We start from the raw sequence: 22629 nt of genomic DNA on the forward strand, positions 1-22629 counted from the left end.
CTAACCAATTGGTCGATATAAATCTCGTTTAGTTGAGAAACCCCATAAGTCAGTGACTTATGGGGTTTTTCGAATAAACATTCAATTTCAAAATTCCAAAAATAAATATCTTTTTGTTTTTTTTTTTTAAAAAAACTTCTTCTGAGAAGAAAAATTTAGTTCAATGAAAAATACTTAAATTTTAATCATTTTCGCAGTATGGGTTTGAAAAAATTAAATTAAATTATTGTTTTATTATTTGATGTGATTTCACTGACTTTAATTTTAAAATGATTGATTATTAGATAATTAGAAACTAAATTTACTGTTAAATACTTGAATTTTAATGAATTTTACAATATTCGCTTGATGGATTAAAATTAAAAATATGTTGTTTTATTGTTAACTCTGATTTAACTGATTCAAATTCTGAAATTAATGATAACCAAATAAAAATATATTATATTTACTGTTAAATACTTTAATTTCAATAATTTTTGCAATTTTAGTTTTATAGAGTTAGATCGTGATAAATTGAAATGTTGTTTTATTGTTGACTCTCAGTTCACTAATTTGAAATTAAAAACCGATGATTTATTATAATTTTCGTTAATTGTAGTTCCAATACATATTTTGTACTTTATTTTATAAATATAATAAATGATTGACGGAGAAAAATTAATAAATTAATGATTTTATTACTATTTTGTTCGTTTTGGTGAGAAACCCCATAAGTCAATCAACTTCAAATCATTATTATGAATAGTAGTAATTAACAATTAAATTTTTTCATGCTCGAATATTTTTTCGAGATACTAACATTATTATTATTCATCAATGATTCATAATGTTAATGCAAACTTAACCGAGAAAAATGTTTTTTGCTTCTCCTGAAAAATTTAATATATTCGACTAATGGGGTTTCTCAAATAAACGATTCAAATATTGTAATTAGATCAGGAATTGAGAACTGACCCTTGATTCCTGTAATTTCCCCAGTAATTTTTCTCCAAAATTTCTTTCCAGACAGCCTTTAAACCTCTTGGATTCTGAAACCCCAGCGAGACATTAAGAGCGTGTCTGGCTGTTTGGAGGGAGTTTGTCTCTCCTTTACTCAAAACCATCTAAGGAATTCTTGGCGTTGTTTGCCAGAAACGGAAAACGATAAAAAGTTCTGGACCAAGCCCTTCCGCCTGCAGTGAAAAGAACATCCATGGAACTTGACCGATTCGTTTGCTACAAAGAGAGTGGAGACCAGACAACAATGGGTTGAATTGGGATGGAGGATCCAGGATGGAGGATGGAGGGTAGTAGACGCGTGCCGAGACTTTTGCACAGACTCAATGAGCCGAACAGACCCGAATATAATAATAAATTCTGAAGCCGGGATGACCCAGTTCCCGGCTGTAACGCTCCAGTAGAGGGGACGCTACTGAATTCACCCCGTCAATTTTACAAGACACTACCGGGGAGGCTGAGTGGTGGTGGCCCTAGTAATAGTCGCCAATACCACTGCTAGTTGTAGTTGTAGTTGTTGTACTTCTAACAGCCAAAGTAGTTGTGCTAGTTATAGTTATAGTTATAGTTTGACAAAAGCAACTCTGACGGCTAGGGTAAGGTGTTCGCAAACCACATTTCCCAAGCTCTTTACCAACTACCGCAAACTCCTTACCAAATCAAGTCCGTAGCTGACAATGAGCGGGCTGTTCGCTTCAAACCACTACCTGTCTAACAAGTTGTGTATCCATTTGCCGGCTACTAAACTATCCGTGCTTAATTTTCCGATATGGCTTAATACGGCTAATTTTAATGCTTGATATGATTCATCAAATCTTATGCCGACATTTCTTAGTCAACTGTCACGTGACAAATGCCAAAAGGGCGAATATAACAATTGTTTGAGTAATTATTTATAATTGTTGAACAAACAACGCTTGAGGTGCTTGTAAATGGGTGATTCTCTTTAAACTGATAGAAAATTTATGTTGTCTCAAGAGATATTTTCTTGATCTAAGAATTTATTTTGGAAGACAAATGATTATTTTTCTTTAAGAATTTCTTGTCTTGATTTAGATTTTCTTGGCTTAAGAGCTATATTATCTTCAATCGATACATTTCAGTTTTTCAATCAAAATAACATTATCGTTTAAAAAAACTTAAAATAATTCATCAAAGTATATTTCAAAAACTAAATCGTCTTTAATTGTTATTTTGAACCAAGAGACAAAAATTTTTGAAAGAAATATATCTATATCTAATTTCAAGAGTTCAAGTTTTGAAGAAAAAAAGTTTCTTGAATCAAGATTGTTTTTCAATCAGTGTAAGGACGTCTTAAATCTGTACAAAATTGTCCGACCAAATTATTTTTAATTTTATTAGAAAAAAACTTATTAAGGGCTACAAAACTATCAGCTTAATCATAATAAATAAACAGCCGAATTAATTTTTGCTTTTTCGATATTTGTGTATCTTTTGCCATATAACATGACAGAGGACTGCTTGCCAGGGGACTGTTTTTTTTTCATCAAATTGAGGAAAATCAAGCAAACTATTTCAATGCATTCAACTTTTCAAGTTCTCAATGAATGTTTACATTAATTAGAATAATATTAAGACTTATGGATCCAATTTTATAAATAAATTGTAAATAAAAATAGCTGCCAGGGGACTGAGTTTTGAAGTGGCCCAGACACATATTTTCAGCACAAACGGTGCTTTGACACTAAATAAAATAACGATAAAGCGCTAACAGCCCTATCGTTATTAACTCAAGGCTAGTTAGATCCTTATAAACCTTACAAAAGGTAAAATAACACGCTGGATTTTTATTTTTTTTGGCTTTGAACTTCTGGCAGGGGACTGATCTTAAAATGCCTGGGACAAACTTTGGTTTAATGAATTTAATGAAACAAATTAATTTTCGGTACTTTTTATTGAAGAAGATTGTTAGTAAACTAATTAAGTTTATAAACATTATGGACCAAATTATATATTATTGACGAATAACTTAAAATTTAGTCTTAAAGTTTTAATTTTGGGAATGGGACAGCCCAGGAGACTGATATTTCGGTGGTTTACGAATTTATAGCAAAAAAACCAAAATTTACTTCATTTTAGTTTTCAATGCTCCATATAGAAATGTTTTTTTACTTTCGTAATAAATTTTTTTTAGTTACAAAATAACAATTTTTCTAATAAAAAAATGCCTGAGACAGCAAAAAAACATCCTTACAGAGAATCACCCAAATAGATGTAATTAATTCATTCTAATTATTAATTAAGTCTTCTTAAGATTCGACATCTGCTTTAACATGCACAATAATTATATTATGATTAGCCGCTTGAAAAAAGGCAAAAATTTGATTATAAATTTAGAACTTGACACCTTGAAGTTAACTCTCTTCAAAAGAAAAGATTTAGTGATCATACGCCATCTATAAGATGCTTCTAAAACTATTGATCAAAAAATGATCTATGGACATCTCCGATCATATCAAAAAATTTCTGACAGATATTTTCTTCCGTATGATATCTTCAAGCCCGAAAAGCATCTTCACACAGATTTCCACGACACTTTCAATGATTACTGAAGTTTGACGCTCCTGCAGGATTTCTTTTCTCCGTTCCTCCTTCTAGTTCAAGAATCGCACATAAATTCTGACTCCAGAGCACGATATGTCATGGAAAACACACCTCCCTTTCTTGGAGCTTTTTTAGAGTCAAAAAACGTAAACGTAGAGCATCCGGTAACCACCAGCACGGAAGAAGGTATTTGTGTCGGTTGTGTATCCAGTGAGAGGTTTACCTCAATCGACTTTTGCTCACACCCTTAAGCGACATTTTTTACGTAACAATGCTGGTGAGTGTGGCAGAGCACCAGGTGCAAATGCTTTTTTCGACATAAATAAAAGTGTCTGCGTGAGTAAAACCACATAAACCACGTGTTCTGAACTCAGATATTATCTGGGACCGCATTTTTCTAGCTGGTGTTTCATGTTCCTGGCAACCAGCTACTACCTCGGTGGTAACTTAATCCGGGAACGCTCGCTACAACTTTTTAATTGACGTCTTTCAACATTAACATCAACATCAAAGGAGCTGATTTTATTGCTTTTATTCCTGGTGTTTGACATTTTGTGAGAAATTCTCTGATATGTCCATGTATGGTTTCTATTTTAACCCCAAAAAAAAACTTATTTTTCAAAAGTTTCTTAATTTTGTTTCGGTCATTTAATTAACAATCATAATTTACCTCTTAGATAAGAAATTTGAGAGTATTTTATACTCTAACATGACATTATAACTTAGTTTTTGGTTTCACCGCCAGGTGGCCCACAGTTCTCGCTTTTAGAAAAATCTTACCAGAGTATATAAGTTAGTTTGGCCCAAAAAATCGACTATTTGTATTTCTTTAAGTCGATTATTAAAATATGTTAATTTTTTAAGGTTTTCAAAGCCCTCGATAAAAGTTTTTAGGGGTCGCTTAAAATTCCATTTAAAGTAGTTTAATCGTCGCAATCCGAGGTCAAATTAATAGATATTTTTTTTTCTTTTTTGCAAGTGATCACTCAAAAAATAGCATAAAATATAAAATTATTTCTAATTATAATTTAGCTGAATAAATTCAATTTATAATTATGGTTAAATAATTATAATAATATAACTATTAAAATATCAACTGACAGGTACTGGGCTGTCACAAAATAATAACAACTGTTATAGGTTATGTAAGGTCGGTACTTAAAACAGTTGCTCACGGTGTTCATTTATTGTTTAAATTTGCAAATATCACTTCAATATGTTAAATCTGCTATAATTTACGTGAAATTTTAATGTATATTTAATAACAATTTATTTTAATGCAAAAAATCTTTATGACTATATTTTAATTTCAAATTTGCTTCGCTCCGAGAAGTCGCCATTTTTCCCCTGATAAAAATGGGGGAGTAATGTCTCCGACAAACAACAAAGATAGAAACCAATTTTTGATATTAAAAAATTAATTAAATTAAAACTATGTAGTAAATCGTTATCAAATTTTGATAGAATATGTATGACACATTGTTCTATCTATTGAAAAGTTTTTTTTTATGGTGTCAAGTTGGCCGATTTTTAATAAATTCTCCATTTCCGGAGTTATTGAACAAGGACACTTATAAGAGATCGTGTATTTTTGCAAAACTTTAATTAATTATATCTCTTAAACGGTGTGGTAAAAAAATCTGATTTTTTTTCTATAGATGTATTAAATGATAATCTTTCAAATGAGTATAAAAAAATATGGGGTCAGGTTGAAGTCATTTGGCACCCAAACTACCTTAATCATCAAAAACCATTTACTTTTATTTCAATAAAGAAACATAATTTATTTTCAAAAGAGAAATGGATAATTTTATGTTGAGTAAGATTTCTTAAAGGTTAGTTCTTGGTTTCACCGCTAGATTGCTTATGGCTCTCTCTTCCACAAAAATCTTACCAGAGTATATCAATGTAGCAGGATATATTAATGTAGCAAAAAAAAATTCAAAGGATTTATTTTTTTGGTCCAACTATAAAATTATGTGAGTTTATAATTTTTTAAGCAACCTGGACAAAAATCGGGTTGAATAAAAAATTTTTAGGTTTCGCAAAAAATTTTTAAAAGTTAAGAATTGAATTTTTCTTTCTTCAACCTTCTTTAAATGACATAAGAGAAGCGACATGTAATGAGAAGGTATTGAAATGTTAACGAAACTACTTAGAGTGATGAAATGTTATGGTTATTGAAATGGAATCTAATAATAAAAAGGTGTGTGTATCTGTCACATTATAAGTCTGACAATTGAACTAGTGATGTACCAGGGTGAATTTTTGCGAAGGTCTGCGTGTGTATGTGAGTGTGTTGACGACTTTTATGGATGACTTTTATCGCATGGAAAACGGAATATTGAGAGGCACTCACCGGAAATGGTATCCGCGCCATCGGTTTTCCCGTCAGCACCTCCGCCTCCAGTTCCCGGTTGGTGGGTCTGCTGTTGAGACTGTGACTTTTGCTGTTGCTGCTCATGGATAGTTATCTCTTTCGTTGATTTTTGTCGATTTCCCGTAGTGACATCGGCATTACCACCAACAACCGTATCTTTTACTTTTCGATGATCACCGCGATCGCAAGACTTAACATTTGATCCAATATCCGATGATTTACTCGCGTTTATTACACTGTTACCGTTCAGTACGATGTTTCCATTGTTGTTCAGATTCCCATTCACCAGGATCCCATTCTCGCCCTAAACAGAAAAGTTCAAATTGGCTTTTTAGCTTTTATTATTCATAGAATTGCTTCACTCCGTTTCATTTACTCCTCAATCAACTCTGTGTAAAGTGTATCTTTGTTTACGCTTCATCGATCCTCAGAGATTCTCATTGAACTACTACCCTTTCTACTCTTTCATCATTTTATTATTTAAGGTACTGAATTGATACTCACATCTACCAAAAATTTTGTAAATTATTTATTCTTATTTTCTTTCAAATTTTGTGATATCATGGTATGAATTAAAAATGCGATTAATAAAAAATTTTGCACTTCAGTTCTGGTTCAATGATAGGAGATACAGGGAAAATGGTAAGGATCTTCTTTGTAGGAAATTAAATTCCTCGCAAAAAAGGTATATTATGATTTCTTTGTATCTTGGGTATTTAGCCCAGATTTTTACTTTAAACTTATGGGGCAATCCATGTGAAATGGGAAAATGACTAAAATTTTAAAATTTATCTAATTCATTCTAATTTACTCCTAATTTATTATTAAAAGTTTATATTTTACTAATTTGTAAAGAAATTTTTTTTTAATCAATAAGGAAATCGATTTTTCTCTCCTAGTAACTTTTCAGTCGTACTAATTTGTATCCGGGTCAAATGTTGTTTTAATAGTTTTAAGAAAAAATTCATTTTATGTTTGCTATTAACTAACATATTTATTATTATAGTTTGAAGAACAAATTTTTTTATGTTCGTTAATAATTAACACCTAAGTTTATCAAGATCGTGTTGTCAGCATGCTAAATCTTTTATTTGTGTTTTTTAATTAGTTTTTTTTTAATTATCCTAAATAATTTATAGTTAAATATATGGGGTATTCCATTCCAAATCGACCACTTTTGAACTCAACCCCTTTAGATTTAGCTGAAACTTCATCATTCTTTTCTACCCTTTGAAAAACATTTTTGAGAATTTTTTCGAATTTTTTTGTCCAACCCAAAAAAAGTTTTGAATTTCCCAAAAAAGTGGCTTTTTTATTTTCAAATAGCCATAACTTTTTTAGACATTGACCTTTGAGTACCTTTTTTTAACTTCCCGCTAAGAAAATCAAAGATTTTCAAAAATCGGGAAGTTATTGTTTTCACCCCGTTTTGCAAAAATCGAGTTTTCATCAGATTTCGACGTTTGAAAATCACAGAAAGCTTCCCTGACTATCCCCGCGAGGTTGTCACTATGTCTGTATGTGTGTGTGTGTGTGTGTGTGTGTGTGTGTGTGTGTGTGTGTGTGTGTGTGTGTGTGTGTGTGTGTTTGTGTGTGTGACTATGTGACTCGCTTATAACTTTTGAACGACTGAACCGATCGGAACGTATCAAACGGCGTTCTAAAGAGTTCCCTAAAACTTAGATTTCCTGTGAATTTTAACCGATTCGGACCGATATATTTTGAGAAATTTTGAAAAATCTCAAAAAAAAAAAGAAAAAAATCATTTTTGAAAGTGGTTTTTTTTGGATATCTTTTAAACGGCTCTATCGATCAACTTCAAAAACTAATCCGCTTTTAAGCTTGAAAAACCACGTAGATCGTCGCTAATCCGGTCAAAATCGGTTGATTCGTTTGAGAGATATCGTGAACGAAAGAAAACCGAAAAAAGTGTTTTTTTGACATAACTTCGTCATTTCTTCTCGGATCGTTTTTGATGATGTAGAATAATTTCAGAGCTCAAAAAACCGCGTCGATCACCGCCAAAAACGTGGAAATCGGTTGATTGGTTCGAGAGATATCCTCGATAAAATATTTGGAAACAAGTGTTTTTTTAAATTAACTCCGAAATTTTTTGGAATAACTTTTAAACGGCTGCACTGATCGATTTCAAAAACTAATCAGCTATTAGCATGAAAAAATTACGTCGATCACCGTCAAGCCGGTCAAAATTGGTCAATTCGTTCAAGAAATATCATGAACGAAAGAAAACCAAAAAAAGTGTTTTTTTGGAATTACTCCAAATTTCCTAGTTTTATCAATTCAAACTTGAAGATTCTTCATAAAACTAAAAAAATTGCGTCAAATACTGTCAACCGCGTGAAAATCGGTGGATTCATTTAAAAGTTAGTGCGGTTTGAAAATTTAAAAAATATTGTTCTATGATACTTCTATCAGACTTTTGAGCTCGAAGAGCTCAAAATAACACACAAATTGTATTTTTGAGCTCGATGAGCTCAAAAACGTCATTAGTGCAGTATTATGCACCTAGGTATGGAATTAGCAGGAAGTTGCACGGATGGCCTACAGGGTCTACCGTTTTTCTAATTTTTTTTTTTAATTTTTGTTTTTGAATGAACTTTTTGAAAAAATACACAAAAAAAATTAAATATGATCAATTCTATAAAATAATCGGTTTTTTTTAACAAAACCGTTATTTTTTCAAAGTTGGCCTCTTTTTTTTTTTTATTTTTTTTTTCTCAAAAAAAACTGCATCAATTTGACAACTATTCCCGCTCATCCCGGGCAGGGCCGATTTTTTTTTTAATTAATTGAAAAAAAAAAATCTTCATTATTTCAGAAAATTTGACAATTTTTTTTTTCATGATTTGGCATGAAATACCCCATGTAAACAATAATGTTTCTAAGGTTGAAATAATATAAAAGTCTTTTTAATAAACAACTTCATGCACACATTTTGTACTTGTCCCACCAGTCACAATAAAAAAAATTTTTTTAATTGTTTCTACGTAGGTAATCAGTCTAATTCTTCATAATATTGAATGTTTGTAGGATAAATTTTGTATTGAGAGGGAAGTATTTTTTAAAAGTTCAGTGGTCGAACTGAAATTCGACTTTTATACCTTGGTAAGAGAGAAGGATTTTTCAATGTCCCACCAGTCGCACTCAGTCAAATAATAATTACGGGAAACGTAAAAAGTATTCGAGGTTTTTGACAAAAGGATGTTGTTAATTAGTTATTCTTCTATATTATAAGATAAATTTTACTATAGTATAAGTTTCAGTCACATAATTATAGCTTATAATTGATGGAATTCCAGAGTCAAATGTCCCACCAGTCGCTATGAAACGCCCCTTATCCAAGTACGTAATCTAATTTAATATTCGGAAATTCGGATTTCGCTTTAATATTCTAGCTAAATGATAAGAAATAGGAGAAAGACTTTTTTCGTAGGACATTAAATTTCTTACAAAAAAGGTATCTTGTGATTTTTTTGTATATTGAGTAGTTAGCTTAGAATTATTAGATTTGATCATTTGCAATATTTTTTTGGCGAAATTGAACAATTTCTAATAAAACATTTTTGAAGAATTACAACTTTAAAGATTAAAAGAAAGATTTAGTGGTGAAACAACTATAATAGCATAAAAGGGTCAAAAAGTTTGATATGCAAATAGACGATAGTTAATATGAAATAAAAATTAAAGTACAAGCACACGCGAGCTAAATAATAATTTCCATATAAAAATGGTTGCCGTAAATATCTCATACATTTGCCGTAATTGTGATAATAATAAGTAATAATGACAGTGATAATAGTAATAATAATAATCATAGTAAAAGTTAAAATAATAACAATAATAATGATAATGAAATAAAATTTGAATAATAACCGACGAGTGTATGCAGTAATAAAACAACTAAGTAAAATTTCTATCACAATTTCTATCCTCAGGTTACACGCGACTTCCCACCAGTTCCCCAATTTTTTTTATTTAATTAACTACTTTACAATTCATTTATGCATCAAAACTGGCGTTTACATTTTTTTACCGGGCTGAAAAACAAAAGAAAATAAAAGAAGAGAGTCCAAAAACAAAAAGAAAGTACTTACGTAAAAAAAATATTTAAAAAATAATTCTAACGTGGAACCCAAGTGTCTGTAAGACCACACAGACCCCAAAACATGAATAATAAAATGTAACCCTGGCATTCATGATACAGAGAACACAAGGGGTTTCTTGTCGCTTGTGTTGTTATTATTGACCAAAAAGAAGACAAAATGGTGTGCTGTCAACTTTAAAAATCTAATCTTACATTCTTTGCTTAAAATGATGGGGCAAAAATTTTATTCTGTCTAAATTAAATTTTTAAAAAATGAATTTGATAAAATTTCCTACAAAAAAGGTATCATGATTTTTTTTTCTGCAATATTTAGGCCAGAATTTTGATTTTATATGTCCTAAACACGTGGTCTAATTCGACACGATTAAAATAAAATTCAAACTTGAAATTTTGGCTAAATGATAAAAAATAGAGCGAAATCGATAAGGACCTTTTTGATAGAAAATTAAATTACCCACAAAATAAGTCTCTAATAACTTTTTTATAGGACATTCCATAATGACCGGCAGGACATTTGACTCTGGAATTTCATCAATTATAAGCTATAATTATGTGACTGAAACTTATACTATAGTAAAATTTATCTTATAATATAGAAGAATAACTAATTAACAACATCCCTTTGTTGAAAAATCCTTCTCTCTTACCACAATATACTTGAAGTCGAATTTCAGTTCGACAACTAAACTTTTAAAAAATACTTTCCTCTCAGTACAAAATTTATCCTACAAACATTCAATATTATGAAGAATTAGACTGGTTACCTACGTAGAAACAATTAAAAAAATTTTTTTTATTGTGGCTGGTGGGACAAGTACACAATGTCTACATCAAGTTATTTATTAAAAAGACTTTTATATTATTTCAACCTTAGAAACATTATTGTTTATATACTTAACTATAAATTATTTAGGATAATGAAAAAAAACTAATTAAAAAACACAAATAAAGGATTTAGCATGCGGACAACACGATCTTGATAAACTTAGGTGTTAATTAATAACGAACATAAAAAAATTTGTTCTTGAAACTATAATAATAAATATGTTAGTTAATAACAAACATAAAATGAATTTGTTCTTAAAACTATTAAAACAACATTTGACCCGGATACAAGTTAGTATGGCTGAAAAGTTACTAGGAGAGAAAAATTGATTTTCTTATTGATTATAAAAAATTTTCTTTGCAAATTAGTAAAATATAGATTTTTAATAATAAATTAGGAGTAAATTAGAATGAATTAGAGAAATTTTTAAATTTTAGTCATTTTCCTATTTCGCATGGAATGCTCCTTATATCTTTAATATTTCGCTCAAAATTTTGTCTTTAAACTTAACCGGAAAAAAGTTAGCGCGGAAAGTCGTTTTTTTTTTAATTAACTATGTACCAAACAATTGCTCTTCAAATGCTCTATAAGAATCTGTAATTGCTCCATTTCTGTGATTATTAGTTAATTAATAATTAATTTTTAAAGTAATTAAACTTATCTCCATTAATAATCATAAAATATTCTGAAAATCGAATTCTGCATTGAAATTTCAGCTAAATGATAAGAGATAGGGAGAAGTTGATAAGGAACTTTTTGATAAATAATTAAATATCCTACAAATAAGATCTCTTGTAATTTTTTCATATCTTTGGTATTTAGCTTTTAGAATTTTAGGATCTAGCTCAATTTTTCGGCCTAAGTATGTATAACCTCTGTAATGATCAATGATCAGATATGGACACTTATTTCTGTAACCAGTAGAGAGTCTAGGTGTATCATTTCCTGATAATAATCGACGAGAGAATTACCCGGAACATTAGACTAGCCATAAAACAGAATGGGTAACTTACAGTGGTCATACAGGAAGTTGAAGATGACCTCACAACGACGATGCGATTCTGGTTGTGGTCATTGGTGACATTGTTGGAGAGAACTGTGTGGTGGCTGTCATGGGCATTGTGATGGTGATGGTTGCCAGTGGTAACACAACCGCCAATAGAAGTATTGTTGGTTGTTGTCGTAACACTCGTCACGGCGCTTGGACCCAATGATGTTTGCCTTATGACCAGAACGCTGCCAGCCGGCTCAAGTACCACCACTTGCCTCATATCCTTCTGTATTGTTATATGTCCTTTTCCTCCTTCTTTCTGCGATGACCTCTGGTCACGCACTGATTATCTAGCACTCCAAGACGGTCCTTAATTCCTTTCAATCACCACCTGCGCCATCTGTAACGATAAAATAACATAATAAACTTAACAATCCAGAAGAAAAACAGAAGTAAATTCTGAGGAAAAGTACTTAGATTTACACCACGCTTTTGGGAAGTAATGGCTAATTGGGGCTGTAAAAATCTAATTTGGATTCAACTCAAATTCTGGCTGGAGTGAGAGATACAGGAAAATTGATAAAGACTATTTGTGTAGAGAATTTAATGTCCTAAAAAAAGGTTGCTTGTAATTTTTTTGTATCTCTATTATTTAGCCCAGATTTTAACTTAAAAATTATCTAAGTACGTAAAGTACCCAATAGTTGAACAGATTTCAAATTAAAACGTATTTAACCCTACTTTTAATATATAAAGATGTAATTATTAGTTCAAATTAGTGAATTTCATGAAAATATAAACAATTTTGGATTGAAGCGCAAAATAACGCAGATAATTGAATATTTATATTTTGACAACGTTTTTAAGATAGACTATGAAAGGAGTAGTAGTTGAACAATCAATTCTGACAAGCTGCAGTAGTTGAACACTCCGGGATCAGTAGTTGAACTAATAAAATATATGGCAATAGGCACACCAAAAATTTTCAACGTTTTATTGAAATATCAAAAAAATAATAACATATTATTGATTAATATTCAAAATAATACTATGAATGTCTAATATGTTCATTTAAAAATGAGAAATATTTGTATTTAATTTTTTAATTACATTTTTCATGAATGACAAAGAAAATTTTACATTATAAATCAAAAAAACTCAATTTAAAACGTTCAATAATTTTTAATTACACTAATTTTTAGCTACAAAACTTATTTAATTTGCAGTAATTATTAATACAAATCACAATGCTGATCACTAGTCTATAAACCTATTAGAGGTTAGAGTGCTGTTAAAATTATACGGCCTCAGCATGTTCAAGTTCTGGGTACCGCGTTGAAAATTTGGAGGTATAGTTAGACACTAAAATTTAATATAAAAAGTATAGTTTATGTCTTTGCAAAAAATATGTATTATTTAGAAAAGACTTTTTCATTGGGTGGTACAATTTTTTTTACTTAAAATGATGATGTACCGTTTTTTTTTTTTAATGATTGTTCGGTTTACGGTTCAGTACCTTTTTCATGAAAAAAATAGCATCTATCGGCTATTCTCGACGTGTCAACTTTTAAATTAACAAAAATATAATTGTTTTGATTGATAATTGAAAAAACTTACAGAAATCAATTACTGTATCATTGAATAATTATAAAATGCTCATATTAATCATAATAAATATACGGATTTTGTATTACAACAACTCGAAAAGTCTGTTCAAGTACTGGTCCCATTTTTATAAGTGTTCAAGTACTGGGTACTTTACCTCAGTTTTATCAAATATTCTTAGCATCAAATTCCGCTCTGAAATTTTGGCTAAATGATAAGTAATAGAGGGAAATTGATAAGAACCTTTTTGGTAAAAAATTGAATTTTCTATAATAAAGTTCTCTTATGATCTTTTCGTATCTCTAATATTTGACTCAAAAATTGATAACGAACAACTTAGATAGACAAAGTCTTTTGTTAGAACTGATCGGATCACAAAACCTCGTAATTAAAAGTTGCAGAGTCTTTTAATCAACAACCGCCAGCTGATAAATTGAATGATCCAGTAACTACAACCCCAAAAATCTATTCCGACACAATTTTGATGCAATTAAGGCATTGTTATAGACACTCGGGAGTAATTTAGTTTTAGTTTGTTTATTTTGGATCTTCCGGATTCCCTTTCCACATCGAATCCTCAATACTCTCAACTCGGAAATAAAATGATGACATGACCTCATCAGTAAACGAGTTTTAAAAAGTTTTCTGGTGAGTAACCACCGGCAGCACTAACTGAGGATTGAGGATTGAGGAAATATACTGACATCGATCCAATTTCAAGCTTAGGAGATCATGATACCTCGTGAAGCTCGTGGTGAGCTTTAACGAGATTTCTCATTCGCCACTGACACGTTTCAATGAGTAAGAAAAATCCGTGCTTTTCAAGTTCTATGACTTGTGCTTGATCTAAAAAAATCCTCTCGTCAGTTTTAAACTTTTTTATTTATTTCCGCACCCCACCCTGCCGATTCTACTTCTTTTACCTGACGTATTTAAAACTCCACCAGAGGCATACCTTCAAAAGATATCTTGAATCTTTTCAGGCATTAAATAGAGTTTGAGGGAAATATTACTATTGTAACGACTTTGCCGGGATCGCTTCACTTAAGTCCAGATTATAAATTTATTATCGTCAAATTTAACAGAATGAAATACCAAAAAAAGGATCCAGACTGAGATTAAGATAATTCTGATGATCGCTACAAAAAAATTTAATAGAACTATCGATAATTTTATTATTTTTTTATTTTATCAGGTTATGGGCCTAGTTTCTGAACTTCTAGAATCGAATTTTAAGAGAGAAAATCACAAATTTTAGTAACTAATCATAAAAGTTAGCAGAAAATTCAATTATTTTTATTATTTATCACAGAAAATATCAAAAAAATTTTTTATAAATTTGATAGTTGAGGAAATTAAAATTGAATTAATAAAATAAAATTTCTTAACAAAAACACAACGCTATTTAACTATAAAACTCTATGCAGAAAAGAATAATCAGAAAACTTAGATTGGAACTTAACACACCACTAAATATGAAACAAACTTTTATCTTAAATAGTTTATTTTACTACTATGATGCATATAAAAAATTTTACAGTGATTATGATGGAAGATCTAGACACAAAAAGATAAAATATGTAAAATAAATAAAACTAGATATTGTAAAAGTCCATACTACAATGCAATAAAATATTTTAATCTTTTGCCAACTAAATATAAAGAATTGGCGGAAATTAATAAAACGAACAAGGCTAAAATGAAAAAATGGTTAGCAAATACACAGAATCAATTAAGTTTCTAAAATAACACAATCTTAGTTACTAAATACAAAATAAAATAAGGGTTGAAATACTTAAACCAAATATGAAATTTATCAAAATTTAATTGTAATTTTTCCTTAGAAGGCTGATGAGAGAAGGCCTATCTCTTTTTTCCTACCTTATATGTACAGACAACCATTTGTCTTTATAGGAATTATGTGTAAAACTATAGATGTATTTTTGGGAAATAAATAAATAATAATAAAAAAACTAAGTGGATGGAATTTAAGGCTTGAAAGAGGTTGATGCAACGAGCAGAGAGTGTGTTCTAAAACACGAACGCAGAAAATCTCACTAAGTTTGTACATAACAAAAAGTAATCTATAAAATTGAAAAAGGAAGAAAAACTTTTCTCCGGTATATTTATATGATAAAATTAGTTTTTTAGTTAAATTTAATATAAAAAGGTCGACCTGAATTTGCCTTTTGAAGGTTTCACATGCTTTTTTAAGATACTTCATTTCTTACGATAACTTTTCGGAGTTGTTATAAATAGATTTCAATTTCAAGCTAGATAAAATTTGTTTATTTATTTTATTATGCACACATTAATGACGTTCTATAAGTTAACTTCGTGACATTTGTAAAGTTAAAGTTCTTTTATTCTCAATTCGTAATCCTCGACAGTCTTTTAGTGTCCGCAGATTGATAGTTATTGTCAATAAAATATTGCGAGGAGATTAATTAAAAATATCAGGAATAAAGATAATTGAATTATTAAAGTTGAAACACTTAAATTAAGAATTTTATTGATGTTGTAATGTTTAAATGGAATGGTGACTTTTGTTATTGCTGGTAATTAAATAAAGGTGGAAATACAGTTGGTTGTCAACTACCAAGAAATAGTGCGGCAGACTTAAGTCGTTGCGACTGGCACTTTACGATGCAAAAAGACAAAACGGTGGTGTAGTATAGAGCAATATAGCATAGTTTTGCGTTATGTTATAGTATAAATGTGGAGAGGAGAGAAACAGAAGATCAAGACGAACATCAAGACTAAGATGTAGTGGTGGAATGGTTGTTGTAGTTTTAAGAATATAAGAAAAGCATACGCAGCTGTGGCCTCTTTGTTTAAATGTCGTACACACCTATATAACTCAACAACTATTTTAATCTCCAAGAAAATTTCTGGATAACATCAAGTTGTTACTTATTTTATATTTAATACTCATTTTATTACTTGTAAACGGATAAGTGCTGTATAATGTTATCAATTTATCAGTATCAACAATATTAATATTGTCAATAAAGAAACAGATGTTTTGTGAGAAGTAATCGAAACATCTTTTCAAAAATTCAAATGAGATAATTTTTTTTTCAGAGAATTGAAATACCAACAATCTTTCAACTTTTTTTTCTAGTCCATCAACAAATAAGTCTTGAATATTTTTCAGAATACGTTCAAATATGTGTTTGGCTTTTAAATTTTTATAGTATTTTTAGTTAAGAAACTTGTTGTTGAAACAAGAACAGAAAATTTTTAGGAGAAAATGATAGAAATATGTGTTTAATTGATAAAAGAAAGTTTTTTCCTTATATATACTCTCGTGAAATATTTATACTAGTACGAGAGCTTAGATATCTAGCGGAGAAACCAAAAACTAATTTTTAATAAAAAGAGCAAATTAATTTAATGTTATCTAAACCATGTTAAGACAACAAGAAGTTCTTAAAACAAGAATATTTCTCTAATTTATTGTATTTTATAAAAGAATTTTTTAATTTACAGATTCAATTTTATTTTTGAAAAGTTATTTTAATTTAGAAAGCAAAATTCTTAATGATTAAGTTACTTATCAATCCTATTTTGACGAATGAAGAAAATTTGGTCCATTATATATACTCTCGTAAAATTTTTCTACAAGCGAGAGAAAATATCCACCTAGCGGCGAAACCAAGAACTAATTTTTAATAAAAACTGCCAATAAACCTAATATTATTTAAACCGAGTTATAACAATAAGAAGTACTTGAAACAAGAATAGTTCTCTAATTCATTGTATTTTATGAAAGAATTCTTTTGATTTACACATTCAATTTTATTTTCGAAAAGTTATTTTAATTTATACAGCAAAATGATTAATGATTAAGTCACTTATCAACCCCACTTTGACAAATGAAAAAAATTCGTTTCGTTATATATACTCTGATAAAATTTTTCTCTAAGTGAGAAGAAATATCCACCTAGCGGCAAAACCAAGAACTAACTTCCAATAAAAAGTGCCAATTAACTTAATGTTATTTAAACCGAGTTATAACAACAAGAAATTCTTAATACTACAATATTTATCTGATTTTTTGTATAGAACTTTTTTAATTTGCGGATTCAATTTTAGTTTCGAAAACTTACTTTAATTAAGACATCAAAATTCTTAATGATTGAGTCAGTAATAAACACCGTTTTGACGAATAGAGAAAATTCGGTCTTTTATATATACTCTGGTAAAATTTTTCCGCAAGCGAGAAGAAATATCTACCTAGCGGCAAAACCAAGAACTAACTAGGCCAATTTTTTTATATTATTCAGACCATACTAAAAGCGAATTTTTGAACTTTTAAATCAAGACAAGTTTCTTTTAAAAATAATTCTTTACTTATATTGATAATATTTCTGTTTGATGACCTTGTTTTTTCATTACAATTATTAATAATGGAAGCGACTAAAAACTAAAACTTAAACCCATTAAAAAGAAATTGGATTACACATCAAGTGCTAAATTTTATTATCAATATTTCTATCAAATGAAAGTTCGTGGATTGGACTGATAGCAGTCTAGCAATTGTATATTTGTACGAGTACATCAATAATAGTACGATATTAACCAGTAGGTCTGGGTCAATGATTTTGTTGGCAGCGGGTCTATCAGGATAGATAACGATTAAAAGAGGCAGATAGCTATAAAAAGAAGAAGCGTAAAAAATATGCTAGGTTCAGATACTTTTTGCTAGAAGAGGATTGACGTTTGGCGAAGAGATACGTGATTGCTCGTGGGGATTAGGATAAACGGTTGAAAGGCGTCTGGTAGTTGCTCACGAATTGGCAACGGGTTGTTGGACGTGTTACAAGACACCAGATACAGTATACTGTAGACAGTAGACAGTATTTAGTTGGACGAGTGAGGGAGAAGGCCGGTACTAGCAAAAACTCGGGAGAAAAAGCGAGGAAACTAAAATGTTTTACACCTACGCCGACTCTAGCGAGCATCACCATCATCATGTGTGTGAATATATAGGTATGTGTGTAAATGAATTCTACTCTGTCTTTCTCGTCTTCTCGGCTTCAACACTATTCCTATTCCCATTTTACGGTCGATCAGCTCACGAGATCGGCTCGATTACTCATCTCAAATCTGCCCGCGAGAATATAACCTCGTTGACAGTTTGATTGACACGCAACATTTACTTTTATCAATATGTTATCTTTTTATCTCCTTGTTTGGATTGTATTATATTAATAAGCTCTTTTATTCTTCGTTTTTTATTTCTTTTCCATTTATCGTGTCATGTTATTGATTTATTGACTATTGACTCATGCTCAACACTATAGATTATCATTTTTGATTGATGTTATTGCTGTAGAGATTTTTTTTATACGACAAGTGTTTAGTTTAGAACATTTTGCGTAGTCTATTAGATAAAAAAAAACAATTGGTTATAAAGATATATAATTGATTCAAGAATTAATTTAAACTAGCAACCTTGCAGTCACTAAATATTATTATTCTTAAATATTAACGTTTTTAAAAATATAAGCTCATCCCGATGTTACTCTCATCAAGAGTTCTTATTTGAGTACCCACATGTATTTTAATATATTTTTCATATATTCATTTATATAATATATATAAATATATGAAAAATTAATGTGGGTACTCAAATGAAAGGTCTTGATGAGTGTAACATCAGGATGAGCTTATATCTTTAAAAATGTCAATAATTCACAAGATATAAGGTCATTTCTTCATTATGTATCTAGAGATAGAGCATTTTCGAATGCAGCCTAGATACTTATCTTCATAAAGTGACTATCGGTAAGAATGATATGAAACTTCAAAAAGATACAAATTCAAGTCAATACCTTTGCAATGATACTAAAATTCACTAAAAAAACCGATTTTATCATATGACTATCTTGGAGACAAAATTTTTCTTATCTCTTAATAAAATAAATTATTTTGAAAAAAAATATATGTATTAATTCAAGAATTTCTAGTTTTGTAACTCTTTTTAAGTTCGATCTTTATATAATTAGCCCTTTTTGTGAAAAGTTAGTTCTTGATTTTACCGATAGGTGGCTGCGCCTTCTCGCTTGCAGAAATATCTTACCAGAGTTTACATATAGTCCTTAATTTTTTTTCTATCAATAAAATACATTATTAAAAAACTATTTAGATAGAAATATTTTATTATTAAAAAATTAGATTTTAAGTTAATAATTTCTTGGTTTCATCGCTACGTGGCTACGCTTTCTCGCTTACAGAAATATCTTACCAGAGTTTATATATGGTGCTTAATTTTTTTCTATCAATAAAATACATTATTGAAGAACTATTTAGATTGAAGTGTTATATCATTAAAAAATTGGATTTTAACTTAATAATTAAAAAAAAAAAAATTTTAATTAAAGAGTCTGAATGAAATTATTATAAAATATTTTATTCAATACCTTATTATTGAAATGATGAAAAGTAGTGAATTTTTTTTAACTACTTGTGTAGTTACAAGTTATGTAGATAAATAACATAGGGACGCATAAACATATATAAATTATAAATGTAATTTAATTTATCAAATATTCATAGCTTTGCATAGTTCCAACATAATTTGATAAAGCAGGATAGGATGTGCTCTGATGCCGGTACGACAATCCAGGAAATATCTGGGGAATTACATGACCCTTGCCAGAGACACGATTTTATCTTTAAAGTGCCTTTATAGAATCTAGCGGAACTATAAAGGGACTTGAGAGCTTCGCAGCTACATTTACTCCTATCCACGTTACGTTTTTTATAAATAAATTTACAAACTCACTAAGAACTACAAGTGTTCCTCCGAACTTTCCAACCGACAAACTTTTTAAATTTACCGGCCTTTTTTAACTTGCCGCCGGACAGAATTAGGAACAATCAAAGTTACTGAATACCAGCTCAACGCTTCCCTTACCTCGTCTTTTTACACAAAAACTAAACGGGTTACAGCCCTTAAATTTAATAGGTTCTTTCCTCTTAGCACCCCGAAGATAATCACCAAAAATGGGGTCAACCCCGTTGGCCCACAAAAAATGATCCATTTTAAGTATTTTATTTTTTTTTAATAACTTAATTAAAAATTGGTTAAAATTTAAACAAGGCAGTAATTTTTGAAAAAATGACGTTCATAAAAAATAATTAGAGAAAACTTTGAAATCTAATTTCAAAATCAAAATTCCCGCTAAATGATAAGAGATAGAGGGAACTTGATAAGGACTTTTTTATAAAGGAGAGAATTTCCTACAAAAAAGGTTCCTTACGATTTTTTCATATCTTTAATAAGGTAATGTACCCAGTACTTGAACAGACTTTTCGCATTGTTATAATACAAAATCCGTAAATTTATTATGAGTAATATTTATTTATTTATTTCTTTGAAAAAAGACCCAACAGCCAACGGCCATTAACGGGGTCACATAATTTTCCAACTAATATACAATATATAAATTTTTACATTATCATAAATAAATACTTATTAGATACAAAATATTTTGTACATTAGTATACAATAATTTTGATTATATCAAATACATTTTGTAACTTAAATTACTAACAAGACAACGGTCAAAGGCCATTTATTAATAATTAATAACAGTTTATTTAACATTCCATAATTTAGAATAAATAATCATAGCATAAGATTCTAGGGTGTACAGAAAAATTGGGAAAATTAGAAAAGAAAGCAAACTCAAAACGTCAGGGGATTATTAAATTTTCATTTGTTCTCATTGATATTAATATGCGCATATTATAATTATTCAATGATACAGTAATTGATTTCTGTAAGTTTTTTTAATTATAACACTGATAGAAGGATTTATTTGTATTTAATAAATCAATTTATTAAAATCTTTTTCAGATATTTTTTTGGGTGGAAAAAATATTTTTTTACTATTAACAATATTCGTTAATATTAACTAAATCTATTGTTTATGAGAACAAAAATTTTATAACTATCAAGAAGCTTTAATGTATTGAAAAAAGTATTTATTTCCACCAAATAAGATTTGTTAATAGTTAACAAATATTTTGTTGGTGTTCGGTGTTGGTAGATGGCTGTACTTAACGCGTAGTTGTAAATATTTTATTTACTCTAGCGAAAAAATTGCAACTTGATTCATGCGAAAAATTTATCAAAGCAGAAGGATTTAAACATGTTGTAAAGTTTGATCAAGTTGTAAAATTTACTAATCTTGAAAAGTTATCAATTAATTTTAAAAATTTTTATCAATAATCGATAATCGATTAATGTACAGTAGTTACTTTGATTTTAAATGTATGGTTGCAATAAAAAAATTAATTGTAAACTTCTTTAATACTTCTCTTGTAAACTTCTAATTGTAATTTCTCTTTTTATTATTTGTATCCTTTAATTTCATTTTTTATTTACTTCATTAAATATCTAATTCTCTGTAATTTTTACAATTAAAATAAAACATTAAAACACGTTTTTGAGTAATTTTTTAAATATTAATAATCCAGTGTGTAAATACTAATAAATGATTTATTAAATATTAATAAATCATTTTATAGATGTTAATAAATCATTTTTTATATGTTAATAAATCGTTTATTAAATAGTAATAAATATTTGGTTAGCACAAAAAAATAGCTGCTAATAAATGATTTATTAACTGTTAATAAATATTTGTTAAGGACCTATCCTCTAATAAATCATTTATTAAATATTAACAAATCTTTTTAAATACAAAAAAATACAAAATAATAGTTGTAGGACCCCAAAACAAAAATTCTCAGCGAGAATTGGCGTGATCTTTTTAATAGACGCGAATTGATGAATTTTTTACCGTTAAGGGTGGTATTTAGAAGGGCATAAGGGGGTGTTCCGGAAGTCGGAAGGTGTTCCAATTTTTTTTATATCTTTGAATACCTAAAATAAAGATTTTCAGCAAAAATTGGCGTGATCTTTTTAATAGACACGGAGTAATGAATTTTTTAAAGTTAAGGGTGGGCTTTAGGGGGTGTTCCGGAAGTCCGAGAGGGTTCAAATTTTTTTAATAGTTGTAGGACCCCAAAACAAAAATTCTCAGCGAGAATTGGCGTGATCTTTTTAATAGTCACGGAATTATGAATTTTTTAAAGTTAAGGGTAGTCATTAGGGGATGTTC

The 22629-nt window shown here is 29.4% G+C and overlaps 1 protein-coding gene across 4 annotated transcripts in view; it reads right to left on the reverse strand.

Annotated features, from left to right (window-relative positions):
• The window catches only part of LOC123270360 (calmodulin-binding transcription activator 2), a 115798-nt gene that overhangs the window by 68002 nt on the left and 25167 nt on the right, over window positions 1–22629 (reverse strand). For all 4 annotated transcript variants that reach the window (XM_044736367.1, XM_044736364.1, XM_044736366.1 and 1 more), the window contains exons 2-3: window positions 11907–12284; window positions 5921–6245 (exon numbers count right to left, since the gene is read on the reverse strand). In XM_044736367.1, the coding sequence (XP_044592302.1) occupies window positions 5921–6245; window positions 11907–12164 (583 nt within the window). In that variant the 5' untranslated portion in view covers window positions 12165–12284. The remainder of the gene's footprint in view (window positions 1–5920; window positions 6246–11906; window positions 12285–22629) is intronic.

This window comes from Cotesia glomerata, linkage group LG8 (assembly GCF_020080835.1).
Source record: "Cotesia glomerata isolate CgM1 linkage group LG8, MPM_Cglom_v2.3, whole genome shotgun sequence".
In the NCBI taxonomy this organism is placed as follows: Eukaryota; Metazoa; Arthropoda; class Insecta; order Hymenoptera; family Braconidae; genus Cotesia; species Cotesia glomerata.